The 17,881-nt window shown below is 42.1% G+C and overlaps 1 protein-coding gene across 1 annotated transcript in view; it reads right to left on the reverse strand.

Annotated features, from left to right (window-relative positions):
• Nucleotides 1-17,881, reverse strand: part of KAZN (kazrin, periplakin interacting protein) — a 383,508-nt gene that overhangs the window by 308,091 nt on the left and 57,536 nt on the right. The window contains exon 2 of the mRNA XM_018552658.1: nt 8,802-8,959. Coding sequence (XP_018408160.1) covers nt 8,802-8,959 — 158 coding nt within the window. The remainder of the gene's footprint in view (nt 1-8,801; nt 8,960-17,881) is intronic.

A 17,881-nucleotide genomic window follows, 5' to 3' on the forward strand; every position in this document is an offset into this window, starting at 1 on the left:
TTGCCCATAGGAATGCATTGCTACATTCCTATTGGCTATTTCAATTTGCAATAGCCAATAGTAAACTAGCATTGCACCTGCCCTCTGCTGCAGTTCTCCAGCAGAGGGCGGGAGCAATGCTAGTTTACTATTGGCTATTGCAAATTGAAATAGCCAATAGGAATGTAGCAATGCATTCCTATGGGCAATTTTTTTTTTTTTTCTATTCTGACACGGCTCCATGTCAGAATAAAGAAAAAAAAAGAAATAGCAGTGTTTTTCTCCTGGGCGGCCAGGAGCGGGAGACTCCCAGAGCGTCCGGGATAGTTTTTTTAATTTTTTATTGCCGGCAGCAGAACCGCGTGTTCTGCTGAGCATGTTCGGCCGACCCAAAGCCATGCGAAGCAAGCCAATGTACGGCTAATTTCAGCCGATATACGGCTGAAATCAGCCGTACAAGCCTGAAGTGAATAGCCGAACAGTGTTCGGCTCACTTCACTTGGGGTCGGTTGTTCACTCGGCTGCCCTCGGCAGCTTAGTGAATAGACCCCAAAATAAAATAAAATGCTGAACACTTTCATGCCGAGGCTTCCATGTCATGATTCTCCACACTTATTTCTACGACTAAACTCCTGCAAAGCACATATTTTTAACCTCATTCTCACTGAAGGATCTGCACATTTCCCTCCAATGTTTCAAACAGTCCTTGGAATGCTGGGACTCTTACAAGTATAATACAATAATTAGATACAGTGGTATGTCAAATGCACCTGCCCAGTTTTATGTTGCTAAACTACTCAACCCACCCTCAGTGTGCTTATCTCCAAAGCATAGGCACTAAATGACTTGTAGTCTCAGGATAAGAAGTATTGAGAGGGCTAAAAAGACGCTTTGAGATAACACAGGAGCATGCAGAGGACACAGGAGAGTTCTGGAGTTCTGGCAAGATCAACGGGTTCTTCTTTAAGGATTTTTTAAAACAGAAATTACAAAACGCTTCCAATAGTATATTTAGCAGATCGAAATTTGAGCAAATAAAAGGAATTCATTGTTTAAGTTTTATATACACTTTCAATTTTTGTTTTTATTCCCTCTCACTTCCTGTTCTTGTGACAAGGAAAGGAGGGAGCAGTTGTGACAAGGACATGAAGGCACAGACAGCAAAAAAAAACCTTGTCAAAACTTTTGATTCTTCACTAGTCTACTAAAATGTGTTTTCGTTTTTGTTTGGGTCCCTGTTGCAGAGATGTCCTCTCATGATTTCCCTGTGATGCCCGTACAAGAACTGGTGGGAGGTAGTTGTCCCCAAGACAGATGAGTGCAGGCAGCAATAAGAACACTGTCAGAAGTTCTAACCCCTTCTGACTCTACTTAAAATGGGTTTTTATTTTACATTTTAAAGGGATGTCTTCTTACGATCCCCCCTGACAGACATTAATCCAATCAAACCAACCCAACTTGGGTTCTAACCCTCCTATATCCAAAAACAAAATAAAAAAGGTTTGTCTGAAGTTCTTTACATTTAATTCAGAGATGAATGACAGGCTAAATAAATGCGCAATAAACACAAAAACCCCACAATTTGGCCACTTGAGAACGTGCAGTGTGTTGATTCTCATAAACATATGGAAAACCACATTTGCACATTTCGTGCTGACAGGAAACAGACTGAAAGACAGATGCCTTGAATGGCAACAACTTTATGTGACAAGAATGAAATCACAAACACAAAACACCATACTGAGTCTTTTTTTTTTTTTGTAGTGGAGGTTCTCTCATATGAAACATTTGCATCTTTATACACAGATTTGCAGTAATACCTGATGATGACCTATGAGCTGTACCCCCAGGAACCCTGGCTTATGCTGCCACCCTCATTCATGGAGTTGCAAGGGGGACTATGGGGCTATGTCACCAAACTCCTGCATGGCACATGACAGTATGACAGTATGGATATTTTCTGATTAGCTTGATGGTCACCATCACCAACACATCTCAAAATATACTACAAGAGCCCCCAAGGGTAGGTACCAACAGGACCATCAGGTGGCTTCTCTTGTAATCCATTTTGTTCAGGGAGATGCTGACTACATCTACAAAGCTAGGTGCTCCCTCTAGTGGCTTCAAGTTTCTATACAAAAACATAATAGTAATAAAATATGACACAACACGGATGTAAAATTTAAAATCCAAATGAAAGTGTTACATCCAAGGGCCAGTCCCCTAAAATATGATATCTAAAACTCACCTCTGAGCTCTGCCCAACCATCTCCCTTAGTTTTTGTATGTATATAACTTTCTCACACATTCTGAAGTCCATGACAGGGTGGAGACACGTGACATGCAGGGTCCTCTTCTACAGTGGTGAGTGGTCCTCAATAATTTAGTGCTGACATAATGACATCATAGCCACTCTATGCATCATTACATTGTTGGGGTTGATTTACTCACAGGTCTATTCACTAAAGGGTGAAGAGTTTGGAGAAGGCAGGAAAAGTGAACAATCTAGGACAACATAGCTCCAATTCAGCTCACTTACCAGTTCAGCTATGTTGTCCTAGATTGTTCCCTTCTCCTGCCTTCTCCAAACTCTTCACCCTTTAGTGAATAGACCTGTTAATGTAAATAGGCTTTTCACTTTGCAAGGGAATTTTCCCCTAGCTTAGTGAATAAGGTGAAGCTCTGCTGACTTCCATCATCCAATCATGTGCAAGCAAAAATAGAGTTTTAGAAAAATTATTTGACTATGGGAATATTCCTTTGGAATGGTAAAAATACCTGGCACAGTGAACAACCTATTTGCCTTTAGTAAATCAACCCCTGTGAGTGCAGGGTGCTGTGGTGGTGCTTTTTTGGGGTCAGACTCATGATACCCTGCACTCACACCACGTCCTCAGTCTTCTGGGTTGGATAATACTGGGCATCATTCACCCGGGAAAACTGATAACATCTTGTAACAAAAATCCCTTGCAAAGTGAATAACCTATTTACATTTAGTAATTCAACCCCTGTGAGTATTGGGTGCTGTGACGGTGCTTTCTCGGGGGGCAGACTCCTGATACCCTGCATTCACACTACATCCTCAGTCTTCCGGATTGAATAACAGTGGGCAACATTCAGCTGGGAAGACTTATGACATCTTGTAAAAAACATCCCTTGCAAATTGAACAACCTATTTGCCTTTAGTAAATCAACCCCTGTGAGGACTGGATGCTGTTGTGATGCTCCCTCAGGGGCTGTCCCATGATACTCTTTTTATTTTTAATCCAGCTGGGGCACCATTGAAAACGTTAAGCTGCCTAGCAATTCATTGTATACCCAAAGGGCTGCAGTTGTATACTCTCTCTTTCTCATTAAATGTGTTGGGATGAGCTACTGTGCATCAGAAGAAAAGGTTCATGTTAAATGGTGGTTAATTGGTCCATTGAGGTGAGTTGGCAGTCAATTCATAATGAATGGTCTGCTTTGGCTAAATGAGCATTAACATACTGCAACAAACCAGATACGTCTGAATGGCCCCTATGAGATTCCAAATTCTAAATAAAAAGGGAGGTGATTATGAAAAGAGGATCCATATGGTACCTTATACATCTCTGCCTCGCTTTAGAAGTTCTGAGAATTTATAATAATATTCTGAGAAAATAATGTCCTCTCCATTTGCTGAACAAGCTGTACAAATCACAAGAAGCATTTCTGAGAGATTAAGTGCTAATCAAACCCCCGCTACTTTACATAACACCACTCGTAACTGCTCATTTCATTTAGCAGAAATGCTACGAAATGCTTTATTGCCTCGACCATATTTTAAGGGAACGCCGTAGATCGGAATACCGAATGATCACTTAGAGAACATCCTTAAGGAGGACTTTTAGTAATGAAAATAAATATTTATAATGCCTTTTACAAGACCTTTCTTCTAATTTTATATCTTTTTTTACATGTATGTCCTACTGGAATTTAGTTAGAGCCAGGGAATACTAATTGCATTGCCTATGGTAACCAATCAGATCTCAGGGGCTAATTTGTAGACCATCAAAGTCAATGCTTCCCCATTGTTATCGGGAAAAATATGGATGCTGATCATCTATTCTGCTGATCTATAACTAGTTTTGGGTCAGTGACTCAGAAATAATTTGAGCCTTTGGATCAACATAACAGCCACGGCAATATCATTTTCAGAGGGGACGTCCAACAATGGTAGCGTACATATTTTCTCAGTACAGACAGGGCCGGATTTACTCTCTCTGGTGCTGCAAGGCCAGGTTCCTTAATGCGCCACCCTGTATGACAAATCTGTGTCATTAAATGGATCTTTTTCATGTTTGAATTGGAGTGCTGGTGACATTTCTGAACTTTATGCTATTTCACGGTGCCATCCGTGGTCATTCCGAGCACCCACCTGAACTGTACAGGTTTTTTAATTTGAACCCAGTAAGGATTGCAGCAGGATACATCTTGATACCCCTGTATGCAGGCCGCATACAAGTGATCTCAGTGACATCGCCGAGATCACTTGTACAAAATAAGCGGCAGCTTCCCCGCTTTACATTTAGTTAAAAGTAAAAAAACAACTACCTGCCCAGCGCCCAGAACTGCATGTCCCGTGCATCGGGAGACAGGAATTCTACATGCTTGCTGCCTCTCCACTCCCTGCTGCCCCGAGGCTGAGCCTCGGTTGGCCTTGTGGGAAATCCAGCCCTGAGTACAGATATTCTTTATATATAGGCATTTGTTTCTGTTCTGCACTAGAAAAATGACTGTCTGAAAAATCTGATTGATTGCTGTAGACAGCTCTTTGTAGTAGCTTGTTTCCCCCTTAAAGAGCACCTGTTATGAGGGAAGCACAGGAAAGCACTTCTTTAAGTGCAAGGTCTGCTTAAAATTAAACTAAAGCCAATTTTGTTCTGTGCTAGATAGAGCGCTGAGGGATTAGAACCCTTGTCAGGTTATTATTACTGTCTGTGTCCCTGTTATTAAGATTCATCCTCTCTATTTGTCCTGGTGACTGTTATAACTGATAGTGAAAGAAAATAACTGATTTTGGGTTGTCACCAGAATAGAAATAGATGGGAAATCTTCCAATGGTGACCCTGAGGACCACTAGGTATTTCCCCTTACTTAGGAAGTATTTCCTCTTACTTCCTGTTATGGCAATCAGACAGGACGTGAAAGGAAATCTCCCCATAGGGCACAGATGGCAAAAAAGTTGGCAGGGGTTATAACCCTCCCTTACTCTTTCCAAAACTATAAAAGGGATTTGGCTTCAGTTCTACTTTTTAAGATGATTTTGTATGTTGTATACCACAAACACAACTACTGGCCCCGAACCAGCAATGTGACAAGTTGAGCAGCGCTTGCCAGTTACTGTTACAAATTGAAAAACAAAATGTGGAAGTAAACCTCTTGTGTTACAGTTTGATTTAAGTAACAAAATATTTCTCTTCATCTGATCTGTGTTCCAGTTAACCCAAAACATCTGATTGCAAATACAATCCACACTGAGCATACAAAACCACGAACATAGCAGAAGACCTTACAACTGGATTGTAAGAGAAAGGCATTTTATATGGCTTTGGGGGCAGCCAATCCTAATACCATGCTTGGGGGATGTCCTAAAGCTGTACATGGTGTTACAGAACAGTATGATTTTTACGAACAGTCTCAGTGACATCAAACATTGGCAGTGCATATTTGACTGTGAATGTTTTTTTTTTAAACTTTCAGTTTGACTAATCTAACATCTCATTCAGACACCCCAATCTAATTCAGTTTTTGAAAAAGGGATTCTCATGCTTTATCATCAAGCGGTAATAGACCCGCTTTGACCGGCAAATAGCAATTGGCCAGTAATTTGCTAAGGCTGCCCCTGAGCTGAAGCAAAACTGTCCTGCAACTGGCCAATTTCTATCAAACTCCCATTAAGAATTAAGAGACCGCAGATGAAAAAGCAGTGTAAAATTGGCCAGCAACAGGACAGTTTTTTTTTTAAATCAGGGATAATAGTTCTAACTGGTGTATGCCCAACTTTTATTTTATCTATGAGGATGTAGGGTGTGTTGAATGTGAGTGATATAATGTAAGGTGGTTTAGGTGCAAACTGCATTTCTAATGAGAAAAAAATTGGTGAATCTTATTCTTTGTGAACCCCAGGACAGCAGCTAAAAGTTACCTCTGACCTCAAATCAACCACAAAATACAATTAAAGACAAAAAGCCCCTAATAATAAAAAGCAGCAAAGGGGTAGATTGCTCAAAGAGCTAGCAATCAGAATAAAAAAAACAGTTTCCTAACTGATCTTAACCTCTCCCTATGCAGTTTGTCAGCTTTCCGTATCCTTTTCCTACAGCAGCTTCCAATATACCGACAATGGCCAATCTTTGCACCCCCCCTCCTTTTATAACAAAGGGGCTGGCTTATCCTTAGCCCCCTTATTGGCCCTTTAAGGCCTGCTCTCCATAGTTCAAAGTCCACAAAGCTGATTATAGTTTTTAAAAGTCTCCTGGTCAAACATGCAAAATTTGCTGCCACGGCGAATCTTGAACCCCCAGGATTCACCTTGAGCCCATAGTAGTGGTGAATCATGGCTATTCATCATTGCTTGGTGAATGTTGTCAGAGAAGAAGTGATTTAGTAATTCAGCAGACATATGCTTTAGGAATTGGTTTAGGCTGATTAAACCACCTTCTTATGCAGATGCTTGCTGAATCACCGACACTCTGATCTATCCTCAAGGAACATTCTAAACATATTAATCTAGTTTGTACTCTTATCTTAGAACATTCACCTAGTCCTGATGGAGGGGGATGCTGTGAATCTGTTAGCTTAAGCTGATTGTGTGTTTTAATAAAAAACTATTGCTGGACTTAATAAAAATGTTTCTGATATTTTCCTTTCTGTACATGAGCAATATAAACATACTAGTGGTGGGGGTTCTAGCCCTCTCTTTAAAAGTTTTGGCTCTAGATATACTTTAAAGTGTAGTAATTGTAGATGCTTCTACATAACAAGGTTGTGTTTGATAAACCATCTTTGGCTCCTGCCTGTAAACCGGTTCTTAAAATCCGGAGGCTTCTATACCAGTGATGTTTATTTTGGGCGGTCTGATGGTGTTACAGCAGTTTTTCAGTTGTCTGTAGTACTTGGACCCCTAAAAACCAGTGTTGGCTGGGCCCCCACTTCTGCTATGACCCCTGGTAATCGCAAAGTCTAATCCATAGCACAAAAATAACTTACTGCTGTATTGACTTCCCCTTCATCTATTTTACTATTGTGTTTTGTCCTTGTGCTTCCATTTCAGGCAATCAGTACACTGTGATATATTGTACACCTTCAATTGCGGCATGACATCTTACTGATTTTATTTATGAAAGAAGCATTTGAAAGTGACAATAAAAAAACCTACTTTTTGATCTAAAGTGTTTTTTTTTTTTAACTCTCATTTGACACGGCTTAAAGACTGTCTAATAAATTGCGTTTCACTAAAAAAAAGCAGAAAGCAACAATATAAATTAGATTCTTGCCCCTGTTATTTGTAGTTAAATACTTTATGTACTGAACAAAAAAAAAATACCATCTGCTTTTAGGATTTTGTGGTGTAATAAAGTCCTGGAACCAGTGGCGCAACAATCACCATAGCGACCCAGCCGGCCGCTATGGGTCCCGGGGAACAGTGGGGCCCGGCCAGATGCCGTGCGTGCCGCCTGGGTCGCTATGGCATCCTCTGCTGGTGGCTTTCACTGGCGGCTGTGAAGAAGAATGCGCTGCTGTTCAGATCACTGACAGTAATCTGTGCAGCAGCGCGTTCCTCTCCACAGAGTCAATGAGAGCCATCAGCAGCGGTGGAGCAAGCTGGACCCGGCCGTGGAGGAGGCGGGCCCTTGGTTGGAGGCAGGGCATGGCGATGGAGAAGGAGGCGGGTCCGGCGATGGAGGAGGAGGCGGGGCCCATCAGCGACGGTGGAGGAAGAGGAGGCGGACAGGTAAGGAGTGCGACCAGCCCACCTGAGGGTGACCCTGCAGAGCCCACCGTAGACTGTCTATAGTGGGCTCTGCAGGGTCACCCTCAGGTGGGTTGTGTGGAATCTCAAGTGAGCTCTGCAAGGGGTATAACTAGACATCACGGGGGCCCCATACAAAATACAAAATTTTGCTTTTTTTTGGTGGCTTTATTGTGCAGCAAAGGGAAGACTGGATTTCCGCAGGGACATTAAGCCCAATGTATCAGAGATATATTACATGTGAGCTCCACCCCAGCGCCAGTAACAACCCCAGGAGCCAGATGGATCACATAGGAGTGCAGGCACCAGTAATACCTGACCTTCGGGTGCTTTTAAAAAAATTAAAGATTGTGGTTTTCATGAAGTGAGCTGAAGGGGTCGCTAGTACCATCTGCATGTTCCTGATCTGCTGATGGCACATCGCACTCTTTTCCACTGAAGCTAACTTTAGCATGCTTCCTATACTCAATCCATGACACCCTCCTGGGAAACCTGCTGACAACCTCAAAAAATGCTCAAAAGGGTTTTAGTTTCCAACAAGGGAGTGCACCAGGACCCGTGCCAAGAGGTGTGAGGCCATGAAAGTGGACACTACTGATCTCTTCTCTACATCCTCACCAATCCCCAAACTTCTCTTTTTTTAAAGGAAAGTAAAGGTCTGTTTTGAGGATGTTCTACACATATGCAAAATAGATGCATAAGATAGAAAGATAGATAGATAGATATATAGATAGATAGATATTATTTACCCCATAAGCTGGCCCTATATTAAAGAATAAGGCAGTTTTTACCCAACAAATTTGCTAGCAGAAATATGATTGCTCACCTGGGCTTCCAGTAAGAGTTGCCTCATAAGTATCATAGACTTCTTTAAAGTTTCCTTTTCAGCTGGGTGGAAGATGTCTTCATTGTCCTCTAGAGGGGATGGTTGGGCCACAATAAAATGGGATATCTGGTCATTTAAAGTATGCAGTGACTTCACGGCTGTGAAAAGAACAACATTAAGATCTTAATAACAGAGATCCTGGAAATCCCCTGTGCTTGGCTACCTTAAAAATCGTGTCACTGATGCAATGATTAATTAATAAGTAATTAATAAGTAATTAATAAGTAATCTTGACTGATTCTTACACCAAATGTGAGAGGATATGGAGAGCTTGGATCTCCTACGCCAGTCCACTACACTTTGAGCCAGCCCAGTTAACGATTTAATTGGGGAGGGGAAAGAGGGAAGCCCACCCGACCTACGTGAGGCTGTCACGTACCTGAGTTGAGACTGTAAGTGTGAGGAGGCCTCCCTTGCACCTCGGGTCCTGAGGCCTCTGGGGATGGGTACAGAGACCCGGCGGACACCGAGTGGCACGAGTGCCAGTGGTGAGGAGCACCATGCAAGCCGAAATCCAAGTACACTCGCCGGGGTCAGTTCCAATCGGGCAAATGAAGTACAGAAGGGTTAAGCAAAAGAGAAGTCCAATAAACGAATCAGAGGCAAAGGGCCGGCAGCAGGCAAGAGTAGTCACGTCAATTCCGGGTCACAACAAGTCAAACAGTATATCACAGAAGCACAGGAACAAGGAGAAGCTGACGATAATCCAGCAATCTGGTAGTGTTCAGGCTGGGCTTATATAGGGGAAGTAATGAGTAAGTTAGGTCACTTCCTGTGCGCCTCCTTGGCGCGTTTCCGCTTTGTTGGAATGACTTGCCTGCGCATGGCCAGGTTAGCGCGATGACGCGCCGTTGGCGCATGCGCAGATAGCGCAGAACTCTAATAGAGTCTCTGTCTGCTCTGCACTTTTCCCCCCCTGCCTAATCCCCAAGTTACACTGGTCTTTTCGTACCCCAACTGCCCTCATGCGGTACTCCCTGTCCCCTCCCCCACCCTATTGGCCTCCACACAATTACTGATTACTGGGATCAGCCACCCAGTCACCATTCAAAAATAGGTTGTAGAACCGGATTACGGTCCTCAGCAAAAACGACCCTCATCGGAAGGTTCCCTCTAAATGGTTTGTTAGTACTTAAGCTTACTATAATGAACCACCCAGTTTGTTTATTATGCACACCGCCTACTGATCCTTAACCCTAATGAAAATTTCTGGCTGCTGTGTCAGCTCTATTTTACACTTTGGCATTGAGTTCTGTTTATATGCTTATTTGAAAACAATAAAAGTTTGTGAAAAGATCTTAATAACACAGCAAAATGCAGTAACATCTACTGGACTTAGATCAGATCAAATAATTAATTGGTTGGGGTTACTACACCTCCATTATCTCCCAATAGAAGCTGCCTATAGAGTCCTATGTATAATCCTGCTCCAAACAAACAACTAAAAGGGTAAGAAATATGTTGTGTTTAGATATGCTGCCTGAATGGGAAAACATAACAAACAGGTCTATTCCCAAAAGGGTGAAGGATTTGCAGAACGCAGGAGAAGTGAACAATCTAGGACAAAATAGCCGTCTTGGAAAAATTCCCTACGACCTATTACCCTATCATCCCAGAAATCTCATTCCCTCTTCTATGATTGGCTCTCTGCCTTTTGCATAAGTCTACATACATAGTTACATAGTATTTGAGGTTGAATAAAGACATAAGTCCATCAAGTCCAACCTATTGCATGTATGCATTTATGTTTGAGCAGGTGTATGAGTAAAGTAACATAAAGTAACATTAATGTTAAAAACCTATTTTTTTTAATGATTTTTTCTCCCCCCCCCCCCCCTAATTTGTTAAATTCCAAGAATGAATAGCTCTAGAATTTGCAGGAATAGGTTATGTTCAAGTGTGTTTCCTGCCACTGTTGTGCTAACGTTTAAGAAAATCAATAAAAGCTGTGACTTGACCTGGGTTGCCTAAACTTTTTCTCCCGATGAAGCTTCACAATAGAACAGTTAAAAATAGTTTTGGTGCAGAACAAACAAAGCTCTCCCATGCTTTTAGCTCTGATCCAGCAGGTTCGCTATACGTGCAGCCGACGTCTTCACGCAGAGAGGGCTGTTTCTCTGAAATTACAGTGGAGTTTTGTTTAGGGGGCATTTAAGATGCAGGCAGTGCTCCCTGCAGTTCTTCTGTGACACTGTTAAACGTTACTAAACCCAAATGACAAAAATCAATATAATTTGCATTACCTGCTCAGGTCTACTAATATGTATTTGACTTTCCCCATGTGTTTTCCATTCTAAGGATAATTTATGTTTAAAATCCTGCTATTGCAGTTGCTGTGTAGCGAAAGTTCAGTGCATTCCAGTTCAAGAAGACCAGTGAAGACTTGAGCACATGTTCATGGTCACGTGCACAGGATCACATGCATTAATGTGCATGCGCGCTTGGTACCAAATGGCCTATATAAACTGGAGCATGACATCAGAGAGATTGCTGAGTGGTCTTCACTCAGCTCTTGATTACATGTGACCTGACCCGCTTATTCTGCGACCTGACTTGCCTCTGTATCTCTGCCTACCCTAGTGACCTCAGCCTGCCTTTTGGACTCTGATTACTGCCTTCCACCTTGGACCTCACTGACTGGCAGATACCAACCTCGGCTTGTGTCTCGGCTATGTTCCTGTGTCCTGCTATCGTACCCTCCTGTGTTCCTCTCTCAAGTCCCTGCCCTGATATATGGTCCATGCATCCGATTACTGCTCAGTTCCAGTGCAGTCACTCATGCCATTCTGCTTCCTCACACTTCCTTTTACCAATTCCAGAGCTGATATAAGAGAGGTGCTAGAGACGCCCCCTTATCAATTTGGTCTCTACCAGGTACTAGACATCCAGTATGAGGATGGCTCTGCTCGCCCTTCATGGTCTTTCTGTAGGTCTAGCCTTGCTACCCTCTATTGCATTTTATGGGACTGCAATAATATGTGCCATGCGGGAAGCAACGCCACGTAAGACTTTAAAGAAATTACATCAGCAGGTTGATCATATGACAGCCCACGCAGCAGTTCATGTTTCTGCTGCCACTCTTATGCTGCTGTAATTTGTAGGAGGTACTAATGTATAATGAAAAACATCAGGCAGGCATGCGCATTACACCAGCGTAATGCATCATGTGATATGTAGTCTGAGGTTGGCAGTGCATGTGACCCTGATTATGCATACACTGTTCAAGACTTGAGGTGGGTAGTCAGGTATGATGCTTGAGCAGATTGCAGGAGCAGAGCAAAGTTTGTGCAGCTTGTCATGCAAAAATATCCATGCGGTACGCCTGCATGTGCTTTAATGCGAGGGATATTGGTTCATTCTCAAAGTCCAATGACAAAAAAATGTCTTTCTGAAAATCTGTTTGCAGCTATTCTGCTCTGGCCTCCAGTGTACCTAGGAAAATAGTCTGGTGGAAAATTCTGCCATGTCCTTCAAGAAAAAAAACATCAATGCAAAGAACAATTATTAAAATATACTAAACTATACCGCTACTATTAAGGATTTCCCCTGGATTCTAAAGCTGCCCATCCACTTCTTGAATTTCGATTCAGGATTGGATTTTGCAGTCAACTTTTGTTGAAGGAGCCAGTCTAAAAATTCTGGGTTCAGCTGAAGCCAGGTTCAGGTGTTCTGACAGTGGCACACCAGCTGCTAACAGGAAAAAATAACTTGGCGGGGAGGACTTCCCTATCCACATTCCCATGAAGCCTTTTTGCCTCGTTCAGCCCACAGTATAGTGTATGGCCAGCCCAATAGTCTATCTTGTCCATGCAAATCAGGAAAATGGGATACAAGTTGTAGACCTGAATTGCAGCATCCCAACACAAGTCAGCAATGGCAGCTACCATATTTTGATCCTGACAGTTTCCCTTTAACAAAAACCCAGAATTACTGAGAAATGGAATTTGGTTTATTTGCGGGCATATGGTGTGAGGTTATGGGATGCCACATGTTTTCCCTCATTTAGAAGCCCAATTTGCCGGCAATAAATATTTACAAGTACTGCAGATCAAAGCAGCTGCTATGATTAATGAGAAATATTCTGATGGTATGGCTGGATAATGCAATAATATGACTTCATTTGACATATCAAGTTGATTTTAATAAAGTCTCTAAGCTGGTACACGAGAGCATATAAACATGAGGACCAGTACATCAGGGACTTAAAATTGCTGTTTCAAGCAATTTGCCAACACCCACAACCAAGTTCAAAGAACATACTTCTAATACAGACAGGAAGAAAAAAGTGGCCGCTATGCTTTTCCAATAACAATGTCATGTTGCCCACAGCAAGGGTTGCCATATGGCAGACACTTTATCTGCCTGGCCAGTACAAATAGGACTTTTTAGGTTTTAGTGGCATGCTATGGAATGACTCCACGCATATAAGCTAGCATTTTCACTACTTTGAAGAATATTGCACTCTGATGGCTGGATCAGGTTAATACATGTGATACTCGCCCAAAGGATAAAATTCAAAATATATTAACCACTTACAAAGCCATCCACAACTCTGCCCCCGGCTATATCTTAAACCTTGTCTCAAAGTATCATACTAACCGTCCCCTCTTCTCCTCCCAAGACCTCCTGCTTTCCAGATCCCTTGTCAACTTCTCTCATACTCGCCTCCAGGACTTCTCTAGAGTCTCTCCCATCCTCTGGAACTCTTTACCCCAACCTGTCTGTCTATCTATCTCCCACTTTGACTGCCTTTAGAATATCCCTAAAGACTTATCTCTTCAGGGAAGCCTATCCCACCTCAACCTAACCACTCAACCATCACATTCTCAAACAATTCATCCCCACGCAGCTACGTCCTCATGTATCACTTCCCCCTCCCTTTTAGATTGTAAGCCCTCATGATCATATTCGTTATATCTGTAGATCTTGCTATATGCAGTAAGTGTCCATATTGTTTTTGTGATCTGCAGAGAGCTGTTCGGCTGTAACCAGACTAGGTATTCCTTGGATTGTCTATTTGCCTAAAGCTCAGGATGTTTACTGCTTCTGCCAGCTGCAGTTGAATAATCTGTGTCAGAGAGGTTAATCTTTGAGTTATTTCTTGATCCAACCAAACACTGAGCAACCTGTACCAGTGGTATAAGCTGCTGAGGTGATAAATATGCGGGATGACCCTTCCAAGCTGGCTCCTGCCCAAAGGGATGGTATGATAAGTTCTGCTACCCTGGGCCTTAGTCCAAAGGGGTTGTGTTTTGGGGAGATTTCTATAAGATGCCACTCTACTTAAGGAAGTAGTACCTGCAGTGTCCTCACCTAAAGATAAGTGTTAAGGGATTAATTAAGATTGAAATGGAACGCAGGACCCTTCCTAGCTGTCCTGCCTTAGAAAAAAGTTACCAAGAACTTTAGGAGTTCATCTCCCTATGGAGATGTAGATCAGTAAGTTTGCTACAGGTCAGCATAACCTGTAGAAAGACAAAGTATTTGAAGATGATCAGTTTAGACTGTGTGTTTGAGGTATCCAGATCGTTCCTTGCCCTTTTTCCTATCTACTGCTGTTATACAATACAGCTCTTCAGTTTGTTCTAAAAATTGACCGGCGCCTAAGTAATTCTACTAAAATCCTTGAGAAAGAACCAGCCCTGAGATGGATAAATGCCTGGATAACGACAGCATAGAGGACTGGGCCAGCAATTCTTGTTTCTTTTTGCTATCTGTAACCCTGTTGAAGAGATTTTCCCATCAGGACAGGAAGTGATTGTAAATTTTATCGGACAGGGTCACAGACACCAAAACTTTTTTTTAGCTGGAGCTAACTATAGTTACCTTATATTACCATGAATTATATCTTCTTAAAAAAAAACTCTTAGCCCTTCCAGTTTCAACCCATGTGGCTCCTCCCGGACACCTGACCCCAACATCCAATTAGCTAATTCCCATTTTTAACCCCTTCTCCAGGGACTATTCCTATCCCCAATCATGCAGCCCCTCCGTTCAGTCTCTCTGGGTCTGTCTTTTGTTGGACAGTTTGGCCTGCATGCAGGTGTCTAAAAATGTATACAGAAAAGCAAGGGCAGAAAGTTTGGAGTTTTTTGTGATACCCTTTATTGGCTAACTTAAGTTATGAAAGATGCAAGGTTCCGTTTACCCATACATTAGGCTTTATACGTTTCCTGATCTAAGGAATTCCGCTTGAATCCTTAATTTAAAATAGAACTATGGGGTAAGTGTCACGGGAGGACATATACTAGCATCCTTCCATGACCCAAAGCTCAGTATATAGCGAGCTACAACTCGTGGTATACTGAGACCGCCGCAGCTGGGGTAAATCCCGACAGTGCTGTCGAGATCCACCCAGCTGCGTGAATGACAACAGGCTCTGCCTATCTACAGTCAGCACTGGAGGATCGGAGCGGGGAGAGGGGGAATCCCTGCGGGGAGTGGTGACTGACAGTCATTGCTCTCTGCAGGGAGATGATCGAGAAGTGAGTGAACGGCGATATGCGTTCGCTCACTTCCCGATCTATTGAGCCGGCGTGTGACAGTTTCATTGTCACACGTTGGCTTGAACTATGAGGATGAGTGTAAATCACTCACCTCATAGTTCTCCTTTAAGTTAGCCAGTAAAGGGTCTCACCTAAACTCCAAACTTTCTGCACTCATTGATGGCTAACACCGTACAACACACTTCTACAATAAAGACGAGAAATCAAAGAAATTCACACTCAGTTATGATTACATATGCATTAAATGTCTACATTTATTAGAATACTAAATTTTTCGAGATAATGGTTGTCTAATGCATATTTTGTTCAATTACCTAAAATGCTTTGTTCCGTTACACATAGATGTTTTACCTTAAATAATCGGAATTCCATTCTCAGAAGCTACAAATATTTATTTAAGTAGAATACATGAGAATAACATTAAAGCATAATTCTATTCTTTATTTAAGGTTTATTTTTTGTCAGTTTTCTATTCCTGTCTTTGTGGCCACTGGAGAGTTTCCTTCACTTCTCGTCCTTGTAACACCAAGAAACATCCCCTCTGGACCAAAGCTCAGGGTAGCAGAACTCAGCGCACCATTCCTCTGGGCAGGAAGAAATAATGGGGGGCAGTTGCCACTGGGGAGGCATAGACAGCATTAAAAATAGCTCTGTACATACTGGTACATTTCCAAACCAGCTCGAGTATGAAAAATCTTTTGATCATGCCATCAAAGACTTGACAAATGTTGTTCGAAATTTCGTTTGATTTTAACATTCGATTTTGGAAATGAATGGAGTTTCTCGAATGAAAATCACATTCATTTCTAGAAATTCAAGAAAAAAATGTCATCCTGCTCCTATTTTTCATCATTATGTTCAAAATTGATCATCAATTTCACCCCATTAAAGTGATATTAAAATACAAATGTTTTAAACTATTTCAAATGCTGATCAAATCACTTACAATGGATGCTGCTCCTTCATGTTTAAACGTTTTATATTCCTACAAAATCAGCAGGAACCCTGAACCATGATATTTTAGGGCTTGTTCACACCAAATGCAGACCAGATCTGCATGAGTTTCTGCACACGCAGTGCACTGTGTTTTGCTGCGTTTTTAAATGCGTTTTTCCTGCGTTCCAGGCCGTTTTTGAAAAAAAAAATACGTTCCAGGGTGTTTGCATGTGTTTTTGATGTGTTGCGTTCTGGAGCGTTCCAGAGCAGGAAAAATACATGCTTTTTACATGCTCTGGAACTCAACGCTGCAGTGTGAACTAGAGCCCAAAATACCATTGGAATACCATTGGAATACATTGGACGCGTTTTTGATGCATTCTGTAACTGCTCTGCATCTGGAACACATTTGGTGTGAACTAGCCCTTAGGGTGACTCCTTTCCCCTGCAGGGTCCTAGAGAGCCACCCTTGTATGTGCTAGTAAGCTGTGCGTGTCCCCACAAACACACAGACACAGCAAGGCAAAATTACTCCCCTCCCACCGGTTCCTCTTCCTTCACTCCTTTCTTCACTAAGCCAGTTGATGAATGGCTGCTGCAGACTGATCCTTCCCTTGTGACCTTGTGCTGGACAGGAAGTTCAGGGATACCAAGATGAGATAGTTGGAGCTGTTTGAAACCATGATGACTGTAAGTGCTTGGGCAAACATGTAAATAATTGTTTTGCAGGGAAATGTATGTTTGTTTGATCTGGATTCATTATTGAAAAAATAAAATAATACTACTTTACATATAAAAAATTGAACAAACGTTCAGAAAACAAATGTTTCTGCATGAAATTCTATTGGTGTACAGCCAACTTAACCCTTCCTCTCTCCACAAAATAAAAGGTTTTTCTTTCTTTTGTTTCCCTGTTGGAGAGATTTCCTCTTCCTATCCCAACATCTGTGATCATCTAACAGATAAATATCTCACTGTGACCAGCTCCAGACAACTCAAAGCCACCAATCAGATTCAATCTTTCATCGCCCAGCTGTCGCTCCCCATTGGGAGTCTGAAGTTGAACCAGAATTCTTCACTCCGTGTTAAAACTGAGAATCCACTTAATAAGCAGGAACATAATGTACCCCTGTATCAAACTCGGCATCTGCAATATTCCTCCCCCCGCCTCTGCAGTAAATCGGAGGAGGACCATTTTGCAGCAGCTGAAGGATAAAACTAGCAATTTAGCATCATTTACATAAAGCTGTGCTTTTTCATTTTTTCCCTGACACAAGTGACCCCTATTTATAATGCAGGAACACAAGTCTGCAGATGCAGTCAAATTTAACTACTGAAATTGTATTTTCGCAGAATAAATTGCTCTCTGCGCTTAGTTGATATTTTCAAAGCAGCATAAAACATTCTGCTGTTTGATTCTTTGGTTCTTTTGTATACTGTATAGCTGGTCCCAAAAAGCAGAGACCCTTTAGAAAAAAAAATGTCGGCTAGTTGCAATTTGTGGTGTCAAGGGGCAGATTCGATTTGCTATTTGAAGGGGACAGCACAATGGCTTTCAGCACTGGGGGTCCCTGGCTC

The sequence above is a fragment of the Nanorana parkeri genome, unplaced genomic scaffold (genome assembly GCF_000935625.1).
Source record: "Nanorana parkeri isolate BGI_ZX_2015 unplaced genomic scaffold, ASM93562v1 scaffold94, whole genome shotgun sequence".
NCBI lineage: Eukaryota > Metazoa > Chordata > Amphibia > Anura > Dicroglossidae > Nanorana > Nanorana parkeri.